We start from the raw sequence: 27,467 nt of genomic DNA, 5'->3' as shown, positions 1-27,467 counted from the left end.
ACGGCATACGAACTATGTGTGAAACAGGCGTTACAACGTAACACCAGAACACTGCTGTGTTTACCCTCACCACACCTCGCAGTCGCTGCTTAGAAGTGCAACATTGTAAAGGGTCCGTCTGAAACAGTGTCTCGCAGCATAACGTTCGGTCTAAACGCCGAGTAATTAAATACATCGGTATGGCTGTAAATTCAAAATTAACTTCGTAACGAAAATATACACCGGTTTTATGAACCGGTTTACCGACCAGCACTACTTCCAGTGTAAAATACCAATATGAGGCAAATGAGCTTGCTGCTTTACATTTAAATGTCTGAATAACATTCGCTTGAGCATTGCAGCGTGCTTTCAGAGTTCCTCTGAAACCCTCCACCTTCCCCAGCTCCACCTGTATAGATCTGCTACGTGTTATTTTATATTCTATTTGCACAGCATTTTATAACTTAAGTCGATGTGGTGCTGTGAGTATTTATGTATTGGCAGTTGCAAGTTCCTGTACTTGCAATAAAATAAAAATACAGCAATAACCAACAGGAGCTGCAATTCAGTACAAGCAGTGTAGCAGATCTATTCCACCAAGACCAAATCCATTACCACTGTCATATTAATTACCATGCTAAAATCTCCAGAGAGTTGTCATGATATGTCTAAAGCTATCAGGTTTACGTGTATATGGTTACATTCACACCTTGATTTTCTCCAATAGTTTGTATACTGATTCATAATGGGAAATGCATTAGCAAAAAGCAAAAGCATCTGATTTTCTGTGGATGAGCACGTTATTATTCCCATTTTCCTGACAAAGTCTTGATTCATGCTCTAATTGATAGAAATGTGAATGACTCTATGTGGAACATAAACAGGTGCACTCTCACCTAAAAAGGACAGTTTTGCTCAGTTTTACTATGTCTTGCATAAACACATTTTGGTGTGTTTTGAATTAGTGAGCTGAAACAAGAAGAGAATGATACATTATAACAATGTAACAAAGTCCCTGTTTCGGAACAAAAAGTCTGAAAATAATGAAAAGCTGAAAAATGGGATTTAAGTCAACACAAACTAGATTTGTTCACAAATCTTTACTTCAAAACAATATTTAGCCAGTGTTTTTCAACTGCTCAAAAGCGTTCCCACTGTCCTACACTGTAAATACTGTACATGACCCATCTTTTTGCTATAACAAGATGAAATAGTTGTCTCTGGTTTGTAACCACTAGCTGACATTGCCGACCCCTAAATCAAATCACAGTCCACACCAGCACAATCAGAAATCATATCAGGACAGAAGCAGGTTGAATAGGGTCTTTATGCACGACTCACACTCTGAAACAACACAATCTGAACCCTGCAGCTGTGTACTGAGTCAGCGCCTCATTAGTATTTCATGAGCACGCGTACCATGATTCCTCATGCTTGAATTAAACCATAATATAAAGGTCATCTATAGAGCCGAAGGGGAAGCATGTCTAACCCAATTACAGTCCTGATCCACTGACACAGCACTTTTCTTTCTAGTAGCTGAATTCATTAAAGCAGCTTCAAAATATAGGTGGAACATAATATTAACCCTTCACTGGCATAGACACCCTTACAAAAAAGTACTGAGCTGATGCTATTAGACAGCAACTTATTGTATAGTACTTTCATTTATACCACAGTATTTGATACTAGTGACGTCTAGTGACTTTATAAGTATGACTTTATATTCGGCTGAAAGTAGTTGGCAAACAGTGCTGAACATGAATTTGAGGCAAATGGCACTAGTTTTTTATTTTTATTAATTTTTTTGCTCTCGATTTCCAGTTGGCTTAAATACAAATATGGGCTAAAATAATGTAATCCAGTCGGAGGATATCTTGATATTTCCAGCTAATTTTAGAAAATGTTAAACTTCATTTGTCTCCTAACAAGGCGGCGCACACTTCTGTGTGAGCTTGCTGTGATCGGAACGACTCCCGCGCTCGTTTAGTGTATGATAGTCAGTTCTTCCTCTGCAACTCTTTACAAAGTCGCCAAGTGTATGATTCAAGCGTTTTAAAATCTGTTCAGATTTAAAAAGTCGTGTAGTGTACTCCAGCCTTTAGTTGTTTAAAGTTGACAAGAAACCTTGCAACTTGGTGTATTTCAACCCAATCTCACGAAAAAAAAAAAAAAACGTTGCTATTTTATGAGGTGGTGATTTTGTATGAATTCAGACAGTATGATTTGTATGGAAACGTAAAATGTTTATTAAAGGTGAGCATGAAGGTCCACCGCTAAACCTAACTAGCAGTGGGGCGTAAGCAGATCATACGAACATGTTTGCTATTTTGACTTTTGTTTTTAACCAACTGATTTAGCTTGATGCAAAGAACAAGAAACGGTTCCAAATATGTTGAACTGTTGTGTTGTGAACGCACGTGAATGCCTGTGGGTAATGCAGCCTATATTTCCAACAACATGAAAGTGTTTTTCTCATAACCCCTCAGGACTGAGCACAGAACAGTTAACAGTGCTACCCTCCAAGATGAAAATCCAGCAAAGAAATGTCCACTGCACTACGAACAACATCAAGATCTCTCCCTAGACCATTATTAAACAGACTTAAGAAGAGACTGCCCTACAAATCAATCATATCAGTCACTCTGATGGACTGAGCTGTACAGTTTACACTCTGCTCTAATACTCTTATATATTAATTTTAATTTCTGAATAATCTCAGAGATGCCACTGCATTTGTATATTTCATATGATGTAGGTATGATATGGTCAAATTTAACATATTTAGTCATTAAAATGACAATTCATTGTCAAACACAACCCTTGTGAAAAAGAATTACCGTTTTAAAAAGGGTTGCTACTCCAGAATTTAATGCAATGTTCTTAGAAACTGAATTGCATGTAAACTGAACTTAATTCCCCTCTTAAGTAGGATTTAAATGCAACCTAATACGTAATTTCATACTGTTGAATGTACTGGCGAGGTTTCACCATAAGTTAAACTCTATTTTAATGTCATTTCAATTAAAAACTGTTTGTCATGTTGGTAAATCTTTTTGTAAATACACCTTTATAATGATTAAGTTGCAATTTACTACATTTAAACTATATTAATTTTAAATGTAATAAACAACACACTACAGTTACAATTATAATCAAATACTTCACATGTTCAGTACTTCAGTGAACACAAGTGTATAACTTAGTTTAAATCATGACAAAATATTGCAAAATCAATTATTTAAAGTGTAGATTAAATTTGTATGCACTTAAGTTTATGAAACAGTCTTGAAAGTGTGTTATTTTATGCAATTTAATGCAATTAAGTTCTTTTTTCTCACATGGGAAACAAAACAAAAACAAAACAGCAACTACTCATCATTAATAAACATTAATGCAACATTAATCTTAAAATGTATTCAATTTTAGTCGACTGCTGAACGTTCTATCAGTAACGTGTCTATTATTGACAGTCATTAAAATACCTTTAGTATCCCGTGCTAACTCACTGTTTAGCACATCTCATCTTTAATGTATAAAGTTGTGATGATTGAGACCGAATTGTAATGTATTTATTTCATTATATGCTGGATAAACTAATTACCGCTCAGTCCTTGAGAATGTTCTCATTTCCAAACACACAATGCAATAATCAGCATGATACAAAAGATCCTACAGGGGGCAGCATGTGACTACAAGCACCAACAACACAGCAGAGATTAACAGAATGTGTGTGTGTGTGTGTGTGTGTGTGAGTGAGAGAGAGAGAGAGAGAGAGAGAGAGGTGCTCAGAATGAAACTCAAGCTTACTATTTATACACACTGTTCAGAATTCACTTTACTACCAAGTATTCTAGTAAGTCAGACAGACATTAGGCATTATCCAGATACTACTACACTATATTACTGACTCATAACCTCATTTTGTGTCATCAGCTGAGCCCTTGAAACTAATTAACAATGGATGCTAAGCTGCTTTAAAGAAATACTTCACCTAAAAAATAAAACTTACATATTGTAAATAAAACAATAAAATAAAAATAAAAATCACTGAAAAACATTTCTTCCACCACAGATTTCTGTTCAGATCCCTACAACCTGATCATGTGCCTTGTCCCGAAATCTGTTTCATACTCTCAAATGATGCCGCAGATTGTGGTGCTTGATATGACAAGCTATGTGAAAGTGTTTTTCTCATAACCTCTCCGGACTGAACTAAAACTAAACGGAAGAGCAATGCTACAGCTGTTTCAGACCAGCAGAATCGATCATAACAGGCTGTGTGCATCATAAACACGAGCAGTCGGCCAACTTACAACCCCAGCGGTTCACCGGGTCACATGATGAACGACTGCACACAGCCAGGATTCATCATTCTGTTCACTGCTGAATCAAACCAATTACACCAGTACTCTATTTTCAGAAGGTGTGCTGTAAAAATAGTTTACAGTGTGCTTCGACACCGCATGAGTTTAAGCAGATAGAATAATAATTGATCATCTTCTTCTGAATTTAAAGATGGAATCAAATCAAAATGTAAAATTACACCTGAATACACATGGACATTTTTTTTCTTGCTACAATGGAAGCAGAAGATGGGTTACATTTTTACATCGACGTATTAAAATATTATTTAGGTTAATTGTGTAGTTGATTGAAACAGCTCTTGCTGATTGCAAATTGAAGCAAATGAAAGGGGGGAAACGCTTTGCATAATCATTAGTCCTGATCAAATAAACATCAAAGGAGCTCACAAACGATTTATTATTCAGAGAGTCATGGCCTAATAACTATCTAATGTGTCCAGACTTCAGACAGGAAGAAGAGGAGAAGTTTCACATGCTTACATGAATGTAAATTATATCATTAATTGTGTTCCAAACTTCTGAAAAGTTTTTTCAGCAATCACGTATTACATTTATTAAACAGTGGCAGTAAATACATAAATAATGTTAAAAATGAATGATATCATATTACATAAGAAATATTTTAAGGTTATATTTAGTTTATTTCTATTAATCAAAACCCCCTTAACAAAATATATCACAGTTTGCACAAAAATATTAAGCAGCAAAAAAGTTGATATTGTTATTAAATGTTTTTGAGCATCAAATCAGCATATTAGCATAATTTCTGAAGGATCATGTGCAACTAAACACTGAAAATTCAACGTTTCCATTACGGGAATAAATGGCTTTTTCAGATATATCAAACAAGAAAACAGCTATTTAAAATTGTAAAAAATATTTCACAATATTACTGTTTATACTGTAGTTTTGTTTAAAAAAAATAATAATTCTATTTGACCCCAGGTGATTTTAAAAGGTAGTGCATTTCAAGTTCCAGAAATGACCATAAAAACATCACTGAGGCTGTCCTTATGACATTTTGGGGTGAACATTTCTGGGCTTAACGTGTGCTTGTGAAAAGAGAGAGCGGTTTACTCAGTCGTATTTGATTCAGCTCATTTATTTTAATAGGTTAATTACATCTTGATTCACCAGTGGGCCTGTCCTAAACTCTCCTACAAATAATTAGACAGACATCACTAAAAGCGTTTTCTCTTTTCAATATTCAAATTTGTTTACTCTTAATGCAGCCAAGAGTTTCTAGACCATTTGTCAACTCGTGGATTTGAGCAGTTTCTCTTCGTTCCTCCATGAACATACTGTCAAACTGTCTCAGGTTATTTGTGGAGCATCTATGATCTGCACATCACTGAAGTTTTGTGCCGGGTTTAAAGAAAAGAAACTCTGTTATCGTCCTTGTCTCTTCGGATTATGATGCAATCCATTTGAAATCTTATACGCCATCGAGTATCAACTGAGAGCACAATGCATCTGGTTTATGTTGAACAAGTTTATAGCAGTGTGGATAAAATAGACTAAATGTCTTCAGGTGAGCCATCCAAGGAGTAAATCCATCTCTGGCTGAGGTTGGCTTGCTTGTTGATGTTGGCAGGTATAAGTATGTTCACTGGGAGGAAACATTTAAGCATGACTATAGTTTTCTACTGACTTCCAAAGTTTGCTGGGAAGTCAACACTGATCAGCCACTACAGTAAAACCACCTTCCCCCTGTCTAATATCATGTAGGTCCCAAGAAACAGCTCTAATGCGTCGAAGCAAGGACTCCACAAGATCTCTGAACGTGTCCCGTGGTCTCTGGCACCAAGATATTAGCAGCAGATTGAAGTCCTGCAAGCTGTGAGGTGAGGCTTCCATGGATCGGATTTGATGATTCAGAATATCCAATAGATGCTCAACAGCATTGAGATCTGAGGAATTTGGAGTCCAAAACAACACCTTAAACTCTGTCATGTTCCTCAAACCATTCCTGAACAATTTCTGCAGTGTGGCAGGTGCATTGTCCTGCTGAAAGAGGCCACAGCCATGTTGGTGTGTGCTGCTGGTACATGGTCTGCGAAAAACTTTAGGTAGCTGGTCCATGTCAAAACAACACACGACTATGACAATATATGGTTTACCGGGGTTTGTCTTATTAAAATTTTTATTAGATTTATTACTGATCACAGAACTGGATTTACTGATAAGATGTGCATGAAAATTGCATTCGATTAATCATGCAGCCCTATTTTGATCTGTGTCTTTTGTCCACTTTCCTGATTTCTTTAAGTGGATGATCAATGGGCAGAATACATGGGCTTCTCTGATCTTTTGATCTAATATTGTACAGTAAATTCGCAAAATATACTTAGGAGACAATGGAAAACTATACGTAGGGTGACCTTTTTAGTGTTATGTTGTCCCCTTGTGACTTGATCGACAAAAAATGCATCATAATACCTGGTGTATGCAGGGCCTCAGATCTTTTCGATTCATAATTTTTCCTGCTTCTTTGTGAAATGTGTTTACATGGACACTACTAATCCGATCGTAATAGGACTAGAAGCACAATCAGAATAAAAAAGTCACATGTAAACACATCAATCGGATTTAATTGGCCAGATCCGACTAAATATTTGATCTGATTGTAAGGGGTGGATAATCCCTTTTGTAATCCGAGCGAGAGGATATGTAAACACTTGATTGGATTGAAAACCGAAACGGGAAAGTAATGCGCATGCACAGTGACGTAGAAATATTGTGATGCCGTATGATGCCCGGAACGAGGAGTTCTTCCTGGTGAATAAAATGTCATAAATAAGTGTCCTGTCATTATAAATCTCCCCTTTCACTCAGCGTTTGTGAAGTGGAACAGGACCACGTTTCACCAGTCCTCGTTTAAGATGACTAGTTTTGAGTGCGAGAAGGGGCACTTTTACACCTTTTTTTTTTTAAGTAACGTTAAAGCAGTTCATGTTCATGTGTTGATCATTGCCTAATTAGGACTCAAAGTAGATAAATATCATGTGTGCTTTTTAAAACAGTATGCAACAGCATTGGGAAACTATGTATATTCATGCAGTGTGCGCATGTCAAAAGAGTAAATTCGTTTAGAAGCTTGTGACATGTAAACGCGCATATGAACCCGATCACTTTATTCAGTGTTCATTTAAACACTATGTTCAGATTTGTCAATAAGAATGAATTAAATTCGATGAAAGTAAAAAGTGTCCATGTAAACACACCTACTCTTGCTCCCATTAATCTGATCCTACTGGATTCTGTTCTAGAAAATGTAAGATTTTGAATTTTTGCATCCCAGTAGGCCTAGCCTATTTGTTTTGAAAAATCCAACATACAGTGCATTAAATCGTGACAGTGTGTGCGTCAGTGTTAATTTCGTTGACTAAATATTTTCGTCATTATTTTCGTCACGAATATATTTTTGCCGACGAAAACGAAACGAAAACTAAAATAGAAGGCACTGATGGAGACTAAAACTATGACTAAATTGATTGACATTATCGTCAACGAATAAAGGACGAGACGAAAATAGACTGTGACGAAAATCAAATCAGCAGACGGGAGAGATGCGAGGAATGAGCAAAAGAACCGGCAAAACAGAACAGACTGCATGAGAGAAGAGAACCAATCAGAGCCTGACTTATTGAAGCGAAGGTTTTCAGTTTTTATGAGCTTCCGGGAAGTCGTCATTCGAAGAGGTGATAGGGACTTTAAGCAACAGCCTCTGGTGGAACGGCAACGCCATTCTGGCGTTGTATTGCGCCTGCGCGAATTTAACTGCTACTTTCTGACGTTCTAATTTAACGGTCTACTACGGGAGAACAGCTGATTTGCCAGAGTCGCTACAACGTGAGAGGTTAGGTAAATAAATGTTATGTTTTTAGACTTATTTACATCATACAATATTAAAAACTCCTCTTCTGACAAAAGATTGTCATTTAACGCCAAAAGCAATCCTTCTCTTGCTTTTTTAAATTATATATTTTTTTGGATCTCAATAAATGAATTAATGCTGCGTTGCGCTGTTCTGTTTTACCGTTGTTTAGTGACTTTTACGTTCTTGGCTACAGCGGTGTGACGGCAAACTTCCGGTCGCTGTAGCCGTTCCATTCGCAGCTGTTGCTTAAAGTCCCTACTGTCTAAAAGAGCGACAAAATGTCCACAGCTCACTTCACGTTTAACGACGAACAAAACAAAACAAAGTGTAAAGCACGCAGAGCGCTCATTCGTGGCAAGAACACAACCAATTTGAAAAGACATTTACAGACGAGACACCCGGACATTTTCTCAAATGTAATTTCACAACGATGTTCTTTTGTTTATTGAGCTAAGCAAAATTGGAATAGTGCAGTGCGTAGATGTTGTAGCATTAAATATTACGAACTGAAAAGTACTGTAAAATAGCCCCTTCTTCAAATTAGATGCGAGCACAATACTAATACGTAATATCATGATAAATACATTTGATTAATACTAATGTTTAGTATATTTTATAATGTTCTACTTGTTGACAATATCACAAATATTTCTATATTAGTCATGTGAAACATGAATGTTCACATCCTATCATTATACATACAAATCTAGCAATATTGTAGTATTTAAAACATACAATATTGCTAGACAAATGAATACCTTATAAAATCTTGTTACTTTTTTATCCACCTAGCTGCCAACTTATAAAATATTTACTTTAAATTTATGCACTTATTGTTCAGCTCAGCTGTAAGCTTTAAGGTCCTGGACCTAACGTTATTTTTCTTTTATTGATGGTCAATTGGCAGCTAGTTATTGTTTACATTATCATGACAGTGTTTGTTGCTGCATAAAAGCTTTTGAATCGAAATAAAGACACAGTTGTGTTGAAATAAAGTTGAATTTGTGTTTTATATATTTTGGTTAAGTTTGTTTCCTATACCAGCTGTAAAAAAATTGTCTAGTAAATCTGTTATTGATTTTAGTCTTATTTTAGTCGACTAAAATACCAAGCAATTTTAGTCGACTAAAATACCAAGCAATTTTAGTCGACTAAAATAAGACTAAAATTAAAACAAATCAGATGACTAAAACTTGACTAAAACTAAAAAGAATTATAGTCAAAAGACTAAGACTAAAACTAAATTAAAATTTCGTGTCAAAATTAACACTGGTGTGCGTGCATACGAGGGCGAGCGAGCACGGCTTTGACTAGATTTGTTTGGAGATTACTGCTCATGTCTCATTCAGCACAAATCTAAATGTTTCCATATTCACAATGTATTTGAATGTTAAGATATTATTTATAATGTAAACTACTAACACATTCACACATAGACAGAAAATATTATCCTCTTCATATGAGCAAAAAGGTCCTTGGAACAGCAGAGTGGACCAGTATACTATTGTCTATTTAAACTGACCAGTGTAACCTTTTAAATGTTTAGTTGACTGTATTTTATTTTGAAAATGAACAGACTGCAATGTAAGTTTGAATCGATAGAATATACATGTGATCCAGGCTCTGGGGCGATCGAAACAGCTGAGACAGAGAAAAAAAAAAAAAAAAAAACGTGACCGTGCCTCTGGATGCCGTTCGAGATATAGCCTTCATAAGTTTAAATCACATTAAAAGCTTAATTAGTACAATGTGAATTAATGATGATGCATTTATATACGTGTTCTGTGCACGAGCCGCATGCAGCCCAACATTAAATCAGTAAGTCGAATAGTCGACGAATCGATGCTTTGATTCGAGGAGCCTGATTCGACTACCAATCTCACAGTCGAATATTCGCGGGGTGTTATTGATTATGCCATTTTGACTATATGGGGGAGCTCAAATGTCTGATTTCACATAGAACTACTGGTTTTCTCCCAATAAGTTAATATACAGCTTATTATGATAAAGCTGTAAGAATCTGAAAAGAAAGAAGCTTCAAATTAACATTTTAAGTTTGTGAATCCAACCACCCCTATGGATTTATGTTTCACTTTCCATAATCTGTGACATCGACAGAGGAGCGTCTTGGCGGCAGGGATTTAAAACTTTGCAAAGACTCAAACTGACACAGGCAAAGGCTGGATTTTTTTCAAACAAGTAGGGTACAACTGATTTCAGAACATTTCAACATTTATTATCGTGGATATATTATTTACCTGATATAAGATGCATTTGGTTTTGAGTCAAGGGCTTCAATGTAGCGCTATGGTGATATCTCTTCAGTGCACAGCGCGAGCAGATCAAACTACAATGCAGAATATTAATAACTATGACCGGGACTGTTATATACATACTATTATAATGAGAAGACCTTTATACTAAAATGCTATGCATTTTTAGAGTTTAGCTGCTGTGTTTCTGCACATTGTTTGGTGAAGAACTGTCCACAAAATGATTTTGCATTCTGAGCCATGCAGATATGTTCAAGTGCATTCGGGCCCTTTTTGTAATTAGACTTTAAGTCTTAATATTATTGTTATGTTGTATAAATATCGAAGCATATTCTATATGAAATCAAATGCATCACTCTAACGTTACTGGTCATCTTCAGCGTGTGCAGCTCAAAACAGAAATGCAGAACATTAACTGCTAACGTTTTAGGCTAACGTTATAATGAGAGCACTATTGTAAAAAAAAAAAAGTGGTGCCAAAGTAGTGGTGGGCATAGATTATTTTTTTTAATCTAGATTAATCTCACTGTGATCTTGAAATTAATCTAGATTAATCTACATTAATCTAGATTAAAATGGCTCATTCAAATTCTGCCAAAGGCATTCAGAATATGTTTGTTACCCAAATAAAATTGACAAAAAGTAAGTCTTTGAGAAGGGGTTTATCAAGCTAGGTGGAGCATTAGAAAAGGGGCTCATCTCCTGTTTCCAAAATGTATCACTAAGTGCTTAAAAAAGCTGTAAACTAATTCCACATTGCACAAGGTGCAAACAACCTTATGCCTGTTTCACACATCCTCCGTCTGCAGTGCGTAAGCGTTGCATATTGTTTTACGCACCCATGTTAACGGATTCCGGCTTTCACAAGTTTGCGGTCTGGTCAGTGTATTCCTGTTTGAAATTGTTTAATTTGTATGTTCGTTTATTTTTATTTATTTGCGCTATTTACACAATGTTCAAGTTTATAGGTGTCAAGGTACAGAAACCAAATAATTAAATGTAAAATAGCACTGGATAGTCTTCAATGTAAAAATGAAATATACAATCAAACCTACATTTATTCAGACAACTTCAACATTTCTCACATTATTACAGTTTTGCTATATATATATATATATATATATATATATATATATATATATCAAAAATTATATCTGGTGTCTGAATAATTTTTGGTTTGACTGTTAAAACTACAAAGTAATTCAGTCAAGAGCAGTGAGTGATTTTCATTTTCATTTTCTTGGATTAACATTACAGCAGCCAGTAGCTAAATTAGGCGCGGCCACTTTAAGAGACGATGAACGCATCCAATATAATACACATCCCATTTTTTTCCTCAACTGTTTACTTTCACTTAAGAAATAATTGACAGTTTTTTCGAGCATAATTTCCAAGGTGGATATTTTGACATATTTTGTATGTATTTGTCGGCACAAGAGCAAAAATAAGCAAATTCGATGTTCAAGTGTTTTGAGACGCCTTTCTCTGCGTTAGCCCTGAACACCAGAACATTGCGAGTACTGAATTACTGAACTAAAACATTATATACCCCGTTTATATCTGCAAGGTTTCCGTTACACATTTTCCCTGTGTTATCAAACTGAATCGTGGCATGAGTGAATCATTACACACCTAATTTCAAAGTTAATTATCAAGTATAAAAATGCACTGGCCAATTTAATATGAACAACAATTTTCAAATGATGACACAAATGAATCAGAGTTGAATTAGATTCAAACTGAATCAGAGTTTCAAATCAGTTCAATTAAACAGTTTGAACGGATTCTTGAACCTGAAGTTTTTTTGTTAATTTAGTTTTTTATCCTCACCATGCCACGACTTAAGACTCGAGACCTTCATAACAGACCTGCGAGCGGTCAAAATGCTCAACTTACGTTCTGAGATTCAACAAACATTGCTTAAACAAAACATTCATTTCAAAGGATTGTAATGCATCATGGGTAAACACCATTTATCATTTTTTTTTTTTTATAAATTCATGAAATTGCCTTTGAAATAATCATACATATAGTATACTCAGCACAGTAATCATGCATATAGTATAATTATAGTCTGCAATGCGCAAATATTACTTTGATCAGAGCTAACAGTGAAAATAGTTGAACAGATGGTTGTGGCGTAATCCAGGTATACGGTCATCATTACTGGTGAAGCCAGACATGTAGATCACCTCAAATATTCTAATAGAAATTTTGAACCAAGCATGCAATATCGAAATATTATTATTTTAAACCTAGGCACCAGATCTTATAGCAGAAGCCAATTACGCATCCCTTTTTTGCCTTGCTATTTGTCAGTAAAAAAACAAGCCCAATGACTGACCAACAGAAACAGGAACAACATGATCAGAAGATGGCCAGCGTCCAGTTCCTGCACAGTCAGGAGCTGGGAAAGAAAGGTAGCCGGCATATGTCACCATATTGGACACGCTTCTCGGATCGGGTGCCTTTTCACAGGAATCTATTTATTAAACCGTGCACGACTGTATTTCTCATCTCTCGTCTTCACTAGTGAGCATTAGGCTGCATGATCTTTTCTGCGTGGCCTAGTTTCCGTCTCTGATGTCTTGAAAGCTTCAAGCAGATCCAGAGGCGAAAGAAAAAAAACACACACTCACACACAGCCATTTAATGGAAAGCACTGAGGAATGGAGGACTCGTTCTGTAAAGGGAACCACTGTGATAAGCATGTTTTTTAAGTGTGTTTTATCTCTGTTTGCATGAGAAGTCCCAACTAAAGCGGGATTGAGAAGATGCTTGCATATATAAATATTTTACTCTCTCTTACGCCGTTTGGCAAGTGGTCTGGTACTTTGCTGCCAACGTGTAATCCCTCTATTGTACCCAGTCACAAAAGGAAAGAATCACCAGCACTAAAGGAGGAAGTTAAATGTCATTCAAGTGCACACTCAGTAGGCAACTAAAAATCAAAAACAGATACAAGTAATGCTGGGCGATACACATAAAAATATTATGTGACCATTCTCAGAAAATTAATGTTGGTATTATATTTTTACATATCATATTGAAATACTATCCAGATGTACTGTATACCTTTTCTTTTGCTGCTGTACCTTCTGGACTAACACAACTTTTGCCCTGATTTAAAGTCTGGACAAGTCAATGCTAGTTGTCAAAAGTAAGAGCTAACAGATTTCAATTAATATTGTGTATGATGTGCACAGACTACAATTATTTATCTTCAGACTATGATTCCATCCTATCAAAGAACATCCAACATAGGTGATACTTTGAGACAGCAAAGTGTCAGCAAGGGTATGCCATCCGCTGGAACGCCACTCTCTCGTGTATGCATTTGTGTAAGAACAACAGTCTGACAGTCGACAACATACGACAGTGAGAGGAAACTCGAGATTATGGTTTATAAAGTTTGAAATATGGATGTTTTTCTTACACAAACACATTATCTCTCATCACAAGACCTTTATTAACCCCCTGGAGGCGTGTGAAGTACTTTTTTTATGATGGATGGATGCACTTTTTTGAACTGCAAAATCTCGACTACCGTTAATATAACTCTGTTATGGATGAAGTTTGTTTTAAGTCTTAGGAAAATGTTTTAGGGAATTTGGGAACTTTTCTAAAGTTGAAAAAAAAAAAATATTACAAAATAATATTCTTAAGAATATTTGAAGAATTCAGCTTTCATCTACCAAGAAATTTTCAACTGTCCATTAAAGCTGTGACAATAAATCACTGGATCGATTCTGAGATTTTCCGAATACATTGCGATTATCTCTGGAATAGATTTTGAGCTCAGTTTTTAACAGCAGATGTGCTCTAAGCTAGTTTCTAACCGCACACACATATTCTCATGAAGAAAAGCACTTGTGGGTTCGACTGAGTAACATAAGTGTTGAAATGTACCTGCGTCTCAGCTCAGAATGCTCTTATGATGCTAAATTAATGTAAACACAGCCCAATGTGAACAACTTGTAATTCGTTACAACATTTTCTAACTTGATTATTTTAGGTTCATATGTGTACTGTTAAGTGAGGTGCGTGTAAGGAACAGGATGCAAGAAGAGTATGGCTATTTCTAAAGCATGCATTGCCATCTTCTGTTAAAACCGAAGCTCAGAATCGATTCAAACAAGAATCACAATGCACTCGTAAAATAGGGCTGCACGATATTGGGAAAAATTTACATTGCGATATTTAATTTTTCTGTGATATATATTGTGATATGAAATACAAAACATTTCTTACAAACAAAAATGGGGTGAGCACACTTACATTCTCATTTTAAATGATTTAAACATCGACACCATCGTGTCAATTGATTAATATGCGCGAGGGAGAGAGAGCAAGACAGCGCTCCTGTTGTTTGAAGACATTGAGCGTGCAGCCGGGGCTCGCTTTGCCGGTGACAGGTGCAATATAAATAGGCGTCAGCTCTATTTCTAGCATGCACGTGTTTTCCGGGCGGCTTGAGCAGCGCCAGAGACGCGCGTCTCACGCAGGCAGTCTGCAAGCTCTAGCCTGTTAACATCGGAGCCGAATTAAAAACGGACACGCCACGCAGCTGAGACGCTTGCGCCACGCATCTAGTGTGTCGCCGGGCTCGCGCTTTCTCTCTCTCTCACGCGCGCTCTTTGGGCCATACAGTTAATGAATAACAGATCAACTACGACAGCCTACATCGCACATCCTGCGATGTGACTATCGTGGATTTGTACATCGCGATAACGGTGCTTAAACAACACATCGTGCAGCCCTTTCGTAAAATCTCTGAATCAAAGCAGAATCATATCTCGATTTGCGATGCGTCGATTTACTGTCAGTAAGCTACAGCATAATGACACTGTTGATGTTCACTGTCAGTGGAGAAAGAGGCCTCTTTTTGCAAGCATTCAGTATATCCTGAGCTAGGTGAGCTGGAGATAGAACTGGAGATATATTTCTCCTGGTATTACAGAGCTAATTGCCCAGCACTCCTGGAGTAACCTGAGGGTTAAGCATCTCGATCAAGGATCCAGTGGTCATAGCTCATTGCCAGAGATGTATAAAGTACTAGAGACCCATACTTGAGTAAAAGTACAAGTGCTCTATCAAAAAAGTGACTTGAGTAGAAGTTGAAGTGCTCTTTAAGCACCACACTTAAGTAGAAGTACTAAAGTATTCAACATTTTTTGTACTTAAGTATTGCAAGTAGTCTATTTTAAAATTTACTACTCAAGTACTGAAAGTAAAATTACAAGTATTGTGTTATGTAGATATTAAAGAAAGTAGTCAAAAGTTTGAACATTGTTTTTACTATTTCAAATTATTAACCTAAAGGACAATCACAATTCCTTTGACTGTAACTTTTTGTAAACAAAAAACAGATTAAAGGGTTATTTCGCCCAATTTGCAAAATTATGTCATTAATAAGTTACCCTCATGTTGTTTCAAACATGTAAGACCTCCGTTTATCTTTGGAACACAGTTTAAGATATTTTAGATTTAGTCCGAGAGCTCTCAGTCCCTCCTTTGAAGCTATATGTTAGGTATACTGTCCATAAAGGTAAGAAAAACATCTTCAAAGTAGTCTATGTGACATCAGAGGGTCAGTTAAATATAAAAAAATAGCAAAAACTACGACTTTATTCAGCATTGTCTTATCTTCCTTGTCTGTTGTTAGACAGTTCAAAACAAAGCAGTTTGTGATATCCGGTTCGCGAAAGAATCATTAGATGTAACCGGATCTTTTTGAAACAGTTCACCAAATCGAACTGAATCGTTTTAAACAGTTCGCATTTCTAATACGCATTAATCCACAATTGACTTAAGCTGTTAACTTTTTTTTATGTGGCTGACCCTCCCTCTGAGTTCAAACAAACCAATATCGTGGAGTAATTCATTTACTCAAACAGTACACTGACTGAACTGCTGTGAAGAGAGAACTGAAGATGAACACCGAGCCAGATAATGAACAAAAGACTGACTCGTTCACCAGTCAAGAACCGTTTACGAATTCGTGTCCGATTCGAGAACCAAGGAGCTGATGATACTGCGCATGTGTGATTCAGCGTGAAGCAGACTCACAGAGCGCTGGACCGAACTGATTCTTTTGGTGATTGATTCTGAACTGATTCTGTGCTAATGTTATGAGCCCAGGTAAACCGAAGGCTTGCAATCATCGCCAATGACGTCATTTCGTCGAGCGCAAAACCGCGAAACCGATGCAACCCGTTCTTGACTCGTGAACGAGTCATTATCTGACTCGGCTCTGTGTTCATCTCTCTCTTCACAGCAGTTCAGTCAGCACGCGCAGTCTTCTTATAATCGCTTGATTCGCTTAATGATGTGCCAGCTTCATCAAACCTGCCATCTACAGTTCTGGCAGTGGTAATGTGGGTAACGAGTAACGATGCAGCACATAACAAAAATAACGGAGTAAAAGTATTAAACTCATCGAAAATATGTACTGAAGTAAAGTGGAAGTAGGAGGAAAAAATAATACTCTAGTAAAGTACAGATACCGCCTTTTAGTACTTAAGTATAGTGGTGAAGTAGTTCTACTTCGTTACTATACATCTCTGCTCATTGCACAACACTTGCAGGGCTGGAAGCTAGATCTACGGCCACTAGGCTACAACTCCACCACATGGTTAATGATCCCATACTAGCACATATTTCAGCTGGAGTACAAAGCTGAATGTCCTGAATACTACCCTGCAGTATCAGCAGCTCACAGCTCTGAATATCTGGCATCCAGTGTTCTCGAGTTCAGGCAAATGGCACAGCGCTTCATCTCACAAGCCCAACAGTCCTGTCTGAGAGATATCCACAGCTCGACTTGCTGAGGGACACGAGCGCTTTGAAGTGCCTATACACAGTTCCCGGTGATTAAACAGGATTTATCAGAAGTTTTAATGAAATTCCCGGACAGTTTCAGAAAGAAAGAACGTCTTAAAGCCATATCAGAGAGTAAGGGACAGCATAAAAACTGGTCAACAGAATATAATAGCAAGTGAATAATTGCAGCTATATAGTTGTGTTTTGGCTGTAAAACAAAACTTACCTCCACAAATATGAAGCATGGTATGATGGAGTAACTACGGTGTGTATTATCTGAAGCCATTTTGCATCGATTCAGTCAAAGTTCCACAGTTGGCAATCTAAAGAAGAAAGGAGTAAAAATAGTCAAATTAATACTGTGCTTAAAATTAAAAATTTACTACAATTCTGTGAAATGCAGACAAAGGAAAAACAGGAGAACGAATGTGGAAAAATCAAGAAATATAGTGATTTCATGTCACATTTTCCTTTAAAAAACAACACCTTCAAAACTCGAACACTGCTGTCCAAATGTTTCAATATAATAATTATTATAATTATATATATATATATATATATATATATATATATATATATATATATATATATATATATATATATATATATATATATATAATTTTTTTTTATTTTTTTTTGGCAAGGAAACATTGTACTGACTGAAAGTAAACGTAACGATAAAAAGTTATCAGGATCACGTGACTCTCGAGTAATGATGCTGAAAATTCAACTTTGAAAACAGAAACAAATTAAATTTTACAATATATTCACATAGAAAAGACTTGTAATAAGCTGTACTGAGAATAAGAGACTTCTTTAAAAACAAACACACTCACAAAAAAAAAGTATACTGTATAGAGAATGTGTCACTGTGTCATTTATGTTGGGGGAAATAATATTACTAAATAATTCTTAATGGCTACAGATGCTACAGTTACATTCAGTTAATTTTGAAACACCCAAACTGTATAAATCACAACCACAACAGATGCCCACAGAATCTGAAACGAGCAACCAAAAAGAGGACCTCTGGTCCTTGAAGGGAATTTTGTCAAAAGGAAAGAGGATAGAAAACAAATCGTTCTCAATATTAAAGAATAGCGGAGTCCACACCACAACTATAACGATAAAGGCACAGAGAAACGATATCGTTGGAATCTCTTTCAGAACGATTTTTTTTTTCTGAATAACGATAAAAACATTGCCAACCAATAAGAATCAATCCTGCTGTAATGAGCTCGTGAATTTAAAGCAGCAGACGCGCATCCGCTTAGAATACACAGACAATATAGTTTGCTGGTGTGGACGCTAATGTCGTTATCTTTATAGTTATCGTTCTTGGTGTGAACGGGCCTTAAAGCCCCAGCAGGATTGATTCTGATTGGATGTCAATGTTTGTATCGTTCATCAGCTGAAAAAAAATTGTTCTGAAAATGATTACGATGATACCGTTTCTCTATGCCTTTCTCGTTATAGTTGTAGTGTTGACTCTGCTATTCCTTTATATTGAGAACGATTTTTAGAACTATATCTTTATCGTTATCTGTATAGTTATCGTGCTTTGTGTGAACGGGCCTTAAACTGTGACTTTAACTGTGCAGCATTCACAGTAGAGCAACACAAGGACAAACACAAACACTTTTTCTGCTGTTCTCTTTTTCCTTTATCACCCATACATATATACAAAATGTACACACAGAAATAAGAAGAAACATTTCTACACATGAGATTCACGATGGAAATGTGCTGTTTTCCAGGGCAGCAATTAAGCAGAATTTGCCCCAGCTTTATAAGCAGGAATATCTCAGTAAGACATATTGGGTTGTTTCATCAGAAAAGTGTAAATGCTGTGGCTTTGTAGCACAATCAAAACCAGCCTGATGCCACAACACACGGTGTAGTTTTGGGGCAGAATATTTTTTTATTATTAGGGGCCAAGCACCGAAGGTGCGTAGGCACCTATTGTTTCCGTTGGCGTTATTAGGGGCCAAGCACCGAAGGTGCGAAGGCACCTATTGTGTTTGTTGGCGTTATTATTCTTCTTCTTCTTCCACCCCAAGTCTATGGTAGCCCATAGAACCGATTGCGGGAAAGTTGTATAATTTGGCACACTAATAGAGGACTGTCTGAACATTAACCGTAGCAAATTTGAAGTCTCTAACTCAAACTCTCTAGCGCCACCAATTGTCTAAACTTTCAAAAACTTGATGCTAATAACTCTTGAACCGTAAGCCACAAAATGAAAATTCTTTTTTCCTGTGATTCCTTGGCTCATGCCGAGTCGAATGGACACCGAAATTCAAAAATCGCAAGGCTTAGTTTTTTCGCTATCGTCAATTGTTCGTAAAACCTACTTTTTTGAACTCGTCCTAGGCCGTTGCACCGATTGTCACGAAAATTGAATCAGATAATCTTCAGACCATGCTGGCAAAAAGTTATGGAATTCAAGTTGATTTCTCAAACCGTTTCCGAATAGCTCATGAACGAATTCTTCGAAAAGCACGCAAACGTGAACGTGAGGCTATATCTCCGCAACGGTTTGGCCTATTGAGACCAATCTTGGTGGGTCTTATAACAACCATTCCCTGGGACTACCTGCAGTGTTTCGGCGCTATGCCCCCTAGTGGTCAGGAGATATGAAAAATGCATGTTTTTGCTCATAACTTCTGAACGGTTTTGCCAAAAATCACAAAAGTGGTGTCTTTAGATTCAGTGCATCATTCCGAGTCGAATGATACCGAATTTTCCCAATTCGGCCATTTTGGGCGTCGGCCATTTTGAATTTAGTTGTAAATTGCTGTATCTTAAGAATGAAGTTCCGTATCGTTTCGCAAATAATTACAAAAATGTCCGGCTCCATGCCCTGAATGTACACAAAAAAATTGGGGGCAGCGCCACCTTGTGGTCAATAGTTATAACGATTTTTCGAAAAATGCTAATAACTTTTGCATACATTAGCCTATTGTAACAAAGCTGATGTTGATAGATTCCTTGGGTCATGCCGAGAACACCGATACCCCATTTGTCAATTTTGGCAAAATTTCCTGTCCGCCATTTTGATTCATGTTGAAAACCTACTTTTTCGAACTCCTCCTAGACCGTTGCTCAGATTTTCACCAAATTTGATTTGGATCATCTTCAGACCATGCTGGCAAAAAGTTATGGAATTTGTGTCGATACACGTAACCGTTTTCAATTAGCGTACCAACGAATTTGCTGGAAAGATGCCAAACTGCATCTGAGGCTGTATCTCTGCAAAGGTTGGAGATATTTACACAAAACTTAATATGTGACATTATCACATCACATTGACCACGCCACATCATTTTGGTCACAGCGCCACCTATTGGTCAAGAGTAATAAACCAATCAATAACCGCTAATTATTACATTTCCAATAATGCTAATAACTTTTGATTGCATTAGCCTATTATCATGAAACATGTCTCAAAATGTTCCTTGGGACATGCCGACAACATACATACCAATTATGTCATATTAAGCAAAACTTCCTGTCCGCCATTTTGATTCATGTTGAAAACCTTTTTTTTTAAACTCATCCTCAACCGTTTGTCTGATTTTCACCAAAATTGAATCAGATCATCTTCAGACCATGCTGACAAAAAGTTATGGATTTCGTGTCAATAGACGAAACCGTTTTTGTACAGCGCTGCTTCAGATGTCAGGCATCTTCACAAAATGAGTCTGAGGCTATATCTCTGCAAAGCTTTGTTGTAATTAAGCCAAACTTGTGTGTGCCATTGTCTAACATGGAGAATAGGCTCACAGACACTCACACACAGAAATGAAATGGTTCAACTATTATATGAATAATCAATAAGCATGATTACACACACACACACAGAGAGAGAAGTACATGCCCACACATTTTGTTGTATGTAGATATTTTAAATAAATTATAGGTGACACACAACTCACAGAAAGACTTCTTTTCTTACATTTCTATGTCAGGTTTCATTGCATTCATATTCTGACATAATAGTAAACATTTGATATACATGTATGAATAAATTGTTGAACTTTCACTCAATGTGATCTTAAATGCTTGAACAGTAATATTAAATAATAGTAATATATATTTTTCTAGATGAATCAATCATCGAGACAATGAACTGTAATGTTTTAGTCTTTAGTGAGCCCATTAGTGGTCTTCCATTGACATCTAGTGGTCTTAAATGCAATTTATCATACAACACTGTCTCTTTAACCTTTATAACTGTTATATGTTGTCTTAATTTCATTCCAAAGAAGCATACGCAATTTATGTATAATTTCACAGTCTAGATGATAGTACTGCACTGATTTTAAATAACCTAGATATGGCTGACAGTAAAAGAATAGAACAGAATTACAGACACACACAAACATGAAATGTTTAAACTACTATATTAATACTCAATAAGCATGCTTAAACCCACACACAGATGCACACATTTTGTTATATATATAGATAATTAAAATAAATGATGGGTGATAAAACCTATTGCAAGTCTTCTGTTTTTATGGGCTTCTATGTCATTTTTCAGGTTTCATTGCAATCATAATCTTGCATAATTATAAACATTAGATATATCTGTATGAATAAATTGGTAAACTTTGACTCAATGTGATCTGAAATGCTTGAACAGTAATATTAAATAATAGCAATATACATTTTTTCTAGATGAATCCCTCAACAAGCCCATGAACTGTAATGTTTTAGTCTTTAGTGAGCTCATTAGTGGTCTTCCGGTGACATCTAGTGGTTATAATTGCAATTTTTTATTCAACACTGGGTTTTGAAGCTTTATAAATATTACAGTGTTCTTTTTTACCTAATCTCTGTTAAATTTTGCATGATTGTTTAGAAAAAATACAGATCTAATGCATGTGTGATTATATTACCCCTTTTTTTTTTGCAGTTTAATGCCATTCACAACAGAAATCTTTTGTTTTTTAGGCCATTTTAACTGTTATAGCACCAGCTATTTTCTGATCTTAATGAAACTTTGCATGCTTGGTGGGTCATCTTTCACATGTTATAACCAAGTTTCATAAAGTTTTGAGTTTTTGTTTCAGTTTTATAGGCTTTAGGTTACATGTGGCCACGGCCCTTTCCTAAATGACCTCTTATAGCTAACCAAAGGACAAAATGCAACATATTTTTGAAAATTATTGATCTAGAGAGTCCAGAGAATATTATTGCAGTGGTTTGATCAAGACTGAACAAAAAACCAGGTGACCCAAAACATTCAAATTCGTGGACCAATTTTACGAAAAAGGCTATAACTCGGGAACAAAATGAGATATCTTCACCAAACTCAGAACTCATATGCATGAACAAAAACTTTAGTCAAATTATTATTTTTTTTCCATATCTGCCACTTGGTGGCGCTACAGGATGAAAAAAATCAAATGGCTATAACTAAGCAACCGTTGATCCAATCAACTTGAAAATTGATATGGTCCAATGTGGCACAAGTGCTCTATGAGGAATTTCACTTATCTTAAAAAACATGGCCGTCATTGGCCAAACAACTTTAAGCACCTATTTGACAAGGTTAATGGAAGTCGATCGGAACGAAACTCGGTGGGCATGTTCGACTCATTGCCCTAAAGGTCTGTAAGTATTTTGAAAGAAATTGCCCACAACATTGTCACCTCCCACAGAACACAACAAAGCGATTTGATTACAGCGCCACCTATTTTCCAAAAATGATAATGCATCATTTTACTGGAGTTTTACTGGCTGTTTCAATTACACTCTTCCAATAATTGCTTTTCTTACTCGTTGCATTTGGTCTGATGCTCCATGCCATGCTTAGCTCCTCGCTGTGGAACTTTTATTAACGATTTTCAGCCATTTCAATTACAATCATGCAATTATTAATTTCATTATTCATTGTTGCATTTGGTCTGATGCTACATATGCTTAGCTCCTGATGTTGCCGCTGGAATGCTTGGCCCCGTGATTGCTGCTTGCAGCTATATTTATTATTATTCTGCTTCTTCTTCTTCCGCCGCAAGTCTATGGCAGCCCATAGAACCGATTGCGGGAAAGTTGTATAATTTGGCACACTGATAGAGGACAGTCCCAGCATTAACTATAGCAAATTTGAAGTCTCTAACTCCAACTCTCTAGCGCCACCACTTGTCCAAACTTTCAATGTTTCTATGCTAATAACTTTTGAACCGTAAGCCAGAAAATGAAAATTCTTTTTTCTTCTGAATCCTTGGCTCATGCCAAGTCGAATGAACCCCAAAATTCAAAAATCGCAAGGTTTAGTTTTTTCGCTATTTTCAATTATTCGACAAACCTACTTTTTCGAACTCGTCCTAGACGGTTAGTCTGATTGCCACGAAAATTGTCTCAGATCATCTTCAGACCAGGCCGGCAAAAAGTTATGGAATTCAAGTTGATTCGTCCAACCGTTGTCGAATGACACGTAAACTAATTTGACGAAATGCACGCAAAAATGCACGTGAGGCTATATCACGGCAACAGTTTGTCATATTGAGACCAAACTTGGTGTGTGTTTTAACAAGCATGAACTGAGACTACCTGCAGTGTTTCGACACAGCGCCACCTAGTGGTCAGGAGATATGAAAAATGCATATTTTGGCTTGTAACTTCTGAATGGTTTGGCCAAAAATCACACAACTGGTCTCTTTAGATTCAGTGAGTCATCTCGAGTCGAATGATATCCAATTTTCCCGTGTCGGCCATTTTAGGCGTCAGCCATTTTGAATTATGTGTTAAAATGCTGTATTTTTTGAACGCAGCATCGTATCGTTTCGCAAATAATTACAAAAATATTCGGCTCCATGCCCTGAAGGTACTCAAAAAGTTTGGTGGCAGCGCCACCTTGTGGCCAATAGTTATAATGAAATATCACATAAATGCTAATAACTTTTGAATAATTTAGACTATTAAAATTAAAATGGTCTCGCTATATTCTGTGGGTCATGCCGAGAGCATTGATACCAATTATGTGAAAATTGGCCATACTTCCTGTCCGCCATTTTGCTTAATGTTGAAAACATACTTTTTCGAACTCCTCCTAGAGCGTTAGTCCAATTTTCACCAAATTTGACGTGAATCATCTTCAGACCATGCTGGCAAAAAGTTATGGATTTCGTGTCGATATACGAAACAGTTCTCATTTAGCGCATCAACGAATTTGCTGGAAGGGTGCCAAAATGCATTTGAGGCTGTATCTCTGCAACGCTTTGACATATTTGCACCAAATTTTGTATGTGTCATCGCCACCTCACACTGACCATGCCACAGAAATTTGGTGACAGCGCCACCTATTGGTCAAGAGTAATAAACCATTCATTAACCATGAATAATTACACTTGTAAAAATGCTAATAACTTTTTATTGCATTAGCCCATTCGAATGGAACTGGGCTCAAAATATTCCCTGGTTTATGCCGATAACATAGATACCAAATATACCATAGTAAGCTGAACTTCCGGTCCGCCATTTTGATTTATGTTGAAAACCTACTTTGTCGAACTCCTCATCAACCGTAGGTCCGATTTTCACCAAATTCGAATCAAATGATCTTCAGACTATGCTGACTCAAAGTTATGGCTTTTGAGTCGATAGACAAAACCGTTTTCGCATACCACATCGACGAATTTGAGGCACAATGAGAAAATGACACTTGAGGCTGTATCCCTGGAATGCTTTGGCATATTGACACCAAATTTTGTGTGTGTCATTGAAAAGTCACACAGAGTACACCAAATTGATTTTATAACAGTGCCACCTATTGGTCAAGCTTGATAAGCCAAGTAATCATGCTACTAGAGGTGGTATTATAATTTTTTTTTGCCATTTCAATTACAATAATTCCAAAATTGCTGTTATTGCTCATTAATGAATTTGGTGTGATGCTTCATGCGATGCTTAGCTCCTACATTTGCCGTTGGAGTGCTTGGCCCCGTAATTGCTGCTTGCAGCTATATTTATTATTATTATTATTTACCACTAGGGAATTGTTTGGGGAAACCTGATTGAAATCATTTATTATTTTGGCAATTCAGTAATGTCGTCCTTCTTCGGCTGTTCTTTGAACAACTAGAGTCCCTGTTACTCATTTAGCTGGTGCTAAAGTAGGACTGGACAATAATTTAATATCAATATGTATTGCTATATAATTTTTTTCAATAACGGTGATATAAGTTTTTAAACACATTTCTGATAATTCAATATAAAGTGCCAGTGTTTCCCATACATTGATTTGTTTGTAGTGTTTGACTTCGTAGAATAAACATGAGCACTGCACGTTTAAAAATCAAAACATGTCGCGGGTGTTTTATATGAATGTATCTCTGAAGGGATCCTACTGTCTTCAGAAAAGTTTCAATGAAATTTTCATTTTATATGATAAAGAAGCATTCATGAGCGAAGCTGATTGGATTACAGCCGTTACTGGAGAAACCGCTAGTTCTACCGCTCTCACAGCGCCTCCTGCTGGCAGACAATCAGTTTGCATCTTCTCCAGCAACATTTCTTTTTCTCTCTTCAGCAGCTCAGAGTACTTTTCATACTCTTTATACTGCTAAAGCACATTTGTTTTAATCTATAAGAATAATCAGCTTACACTTCCAGTCAAAAGTATTTGAACAGTAAGATTTTGTATGTTTTTAAAATGTTTTTTTTTTTTTTTTTTTTTAATAAAATGTTTTTAAAGGAATCTTCTGCTCACCAAGCCTGCATTTATTTGATCCAAAGTACAGCAAAAATAATTTTAATTTTGAAATACTTTTACTATTTAAAATAACTGCTTTATTTCAAAATGTAGTTTATTCCTGAGATCAAGCTGAATTTATATATATTTTATATATTTATATAATATATATTTTTTCTACAATAGCAACAGTGTTTACGACAGCAAGACCACTTTAGCCTGTAAACTCAATAATATCTCTCTGGAAATAAATTTACAAATATCAATGTCAATATAAAATGAATAATATACCAGACCTGCCATCAAAGTGCAGTGTCAAGGAGATGAATAACACATGTAGCCTGTCATTTGTTAACATTGCAAAGGTGTTCAATTTTAAAAGAACTACTACAGTAATAATAATATTAATCACTATATTCCAGTGTATCAGTTGTTTCATGTTTTGTATCAACATTTAAGGTGGACTTATTGATTAGGTGCAAGAGTAGTACTGATGGTTAAAATAATAGATTAATGCTGAAATAGTAAATTGAGCCTTGTTCCTAGATGGACAGAGAGTGGAAAGTAATAGATCAGATGAGGAGATGGAGATAGAGGAAGAAAAGAGGAAAATGTAAGTGATAGAAAGAGAGCAGGGAACAGCAAGCCAGAAGACAGAGGCTGGTGAGAAAGAGGAAAATGTAGAGGCACAAGTGTTTTCTATAGTTTTTACTATAACAGCTGTTCTTAATTATTCTGTGGAACAGAGAAGAAAAAGGCATCAGGTTGGGACAATTTAAGACATTTCAGTTTCTAATCCCAGAGTTATTATTAGGTGGAAAGAATTATTATTATTTTTTTTTTACTTTTAAACTTGTAAAATTGTCTCTTCTAATCTGTTTCTTTTTCAAAAGTGCATCACAGCATTTGCTGCCGTATCAATACATAATCATCCATATCGACACGTGAATCGACAAGGAATGCATCACAATATATTGCTGTATTGATATTTTGAACCGCGCTATTTAAACCTTGTTCCATGTGCCCCTTTTATACTTTGAGCACCTGCCCCTCCAAAGGTCTCTGCACGGCCCTGTTGTCAAGAGGAAGATGGGACCAAAGAATGCATATGAGATGAAGGCCACTGTCAAAGAAACCTGGGCTTCCAGACCACCTCAGCAGTGCCACAAACTGATCACCTCCATGCCACGCCGAACTGAGGCAAAAGTAGCAAAAGTAGCCACCAAGTGTGTGTGTGTGTATATATATATATATATATATATATATATTTATTATTATATTTTTTTTAGTCTTATGAAGTATTCAAATTTGTTGAGATAGTGAATTGGTGGGTGTTTGCTAAATATGAGCCAAAATTAAAAGAACCAAAGACTTTGGTCTGTGTGAACAAAATTTATTTAATACATGAGTTTCAAAATGTAAGTTAAATTACTGAAATAAATGAA

General features: G+C 36.3%; 1 protein-coding gene across 1 annotated transcript in view; it reads right to left on the bottom strand.

Moving 5' to 3' along the window:
- Positions 1 to 27,467, bottom strand: part of plppr1 (phospholipid phosphatase related 1) — a 71,565-nt gene that overhangs the window by 21,917 nt on the left and 22,181 nt on the right. The window contains exon 2 of the mRNA XM_026219292.1: positions 17,548 to 17,644. Coding sequence (XP_026075077.1) covers positions 17,548 to 17,607 — 60 coding nt within the window. The 5' untranslated portion in view covers positions 17,608 to 17,644. The remainder of the gene's footprint in view (positions 1 to 17,547; positions 17,645 to 27,467) is intronic.

The sequence above is a fragment of the Carassius auratus genome, chromosome 35 (genome assembly GCF_003368295.1).
Source record: "Carassius auratus strain Wakin chromosome 35, ASM336829v1, whole genome shotgun sequence".
Taxonomy (NCBI): domain Eukaryota; kingdom Metazoa; phylum Chordata; class Actinopteri; order Cypriniformes; family Cyprinidae; genus Carassius; species Carassius auratus.
This window is presented reverse-complemented; position numbering and strand designations above follow the sequence as displayed.